Source organism: Mus caroli, unplaced genomic scaffold, assembly GCF_900094665.2.
Source record: "Mus caroli unplaced genomic scaffold, CAROLI_EIJ_v1.1 scaffold_8214_1, whole genome shotgun sequence".
In the NCBI taxonomy this organism is placed as follows: Eukaryota; Metazoa; Chordata; class Mammalia; order Rodentia; family Muridae; genus Mus; species Mus caroli.
In genome coordinates this window covers 25,878-27,086 of record NW_018391112.1, presented here as the reverse complement: position 1 = coordinate 27,086, position 1,209 = coordinate 25,878, and the positions used below count along the sequence as shown (strand labels likewise).

Here is a 1,209-nt window from a genome sequence, read left to right as displayed (position 1 = left end):
AAAAAAAAAAAAACCATTCAGGTTTGTGAGGATACACCAAAAAAAAAAGGAAAAGACTGGTCCTTTATTCACAAATGAACAAAAATACCTACGTTGTTTTTTTTCCCATGTAACCCAACATCCTGTACCAACTAAGGACTTCTTTCTTTTTCCACCTCTTTCTTTCTCCTCTCCCTCACTATTAATGTGGGTCTCAGACTGCAGCATGGCAGAAATCCAGAATTCTACAGAGGAATTCTGTAAGAAGGAAGAAGGTACAGGAACTGTCACACTCCTTTCAGGTGGGGACAAAAAGAGAAGGCAGCCAGACTGGGTAGATCACAACCATGATACTAAAAACAGGGAGACAAAGACAACAAGAATGTCCCTTGTGTCTGAGGGCAGACAGTGAGATCCAGAACATGAGCTAGAGAGGAAATCCTAACTCGGGAAAACAAAAGAAAAAGAGAGAAAAATACCCAGAAATAGCAGAATATGTGCAGGAGAAGAGCAAGAATGTCTGAATAAGGGAACTCATGTAGCCACCCTTACCATTGGCTCATCTGTTCTTTACTTATGAGGGCAGAACCCACTTTACAAGCATTTGACAGATGAAATGAAGACCACTGCTTCTGNAAGTTCAGTGCTATCACCCACTAATGTAAGAATGCAGGATCAAGCTGGTCCAAGGATCAAAGCCTACAGAGGAAAGAAGAGGGATGTGAGGTCAACCATGGTCAGAAAAACTGAAGAAGGACTCCTGGAGAAGAAACTGAAGCATTCATAATCTCCACAACCATGCCCTTCAACACAGCAAAAATGGAGCTCTTGATCTCTTCCTTTGGTCATAGAGAGATGCTAACAGCTCACAACTCAGATCAACTGAGTTGCCCCAACCTATATGCTCCTCTCCTTCTTCCTGAAGGGTACTGTCTGAGTATACAATGGGCACTGAAGGGATATGATCTTTTGGAATGTTTTACATCACATGTACATTAGAAACACCTTCATCAATGAGTTATCAAAAGCACTGCCATAACCTCAGAGGCTAAAAGTCATGTCAAGAAGGGCTGCCATGTCAAGATTAACTCTTTGATCAGCACACAACTCAGGCTTCATGGATGAAGCTGGTCTTCTGGCATGCATCTTCTCCACCCAATCCTGTCTTGGAGCTCAGAATATGACCTTCCAATTGGCTACTGCTTGATTTATGACATCATTCTCCCTCCC

The 1,209-nt window shown here is 42.4% G+C and overlaps 1 protein-coding gene across 1 annotated transcript in view; it reads left to right on the top strand.

The window, feature by feature from the left end:
• Positions 1 to 205: 205 nt before the first annotated feature.
• LOC110289018 (uncharacterized protein C2orf78 homolog) overlaps positions 206 to 1,209 on the top strand; it is a 10,409-nt gene continuing 9,405 nt past the window's right edge. Inside the window, exon 1 of the mRNA XM_021155225.1 lies at positions 206 to 254. Within this exon, the coding sequence (XP_021010884.1) occupies positions 206 to 254 (49 nt within the window). The remainder of the gene's footprint in view (positions 255 to 1,209) is intronic.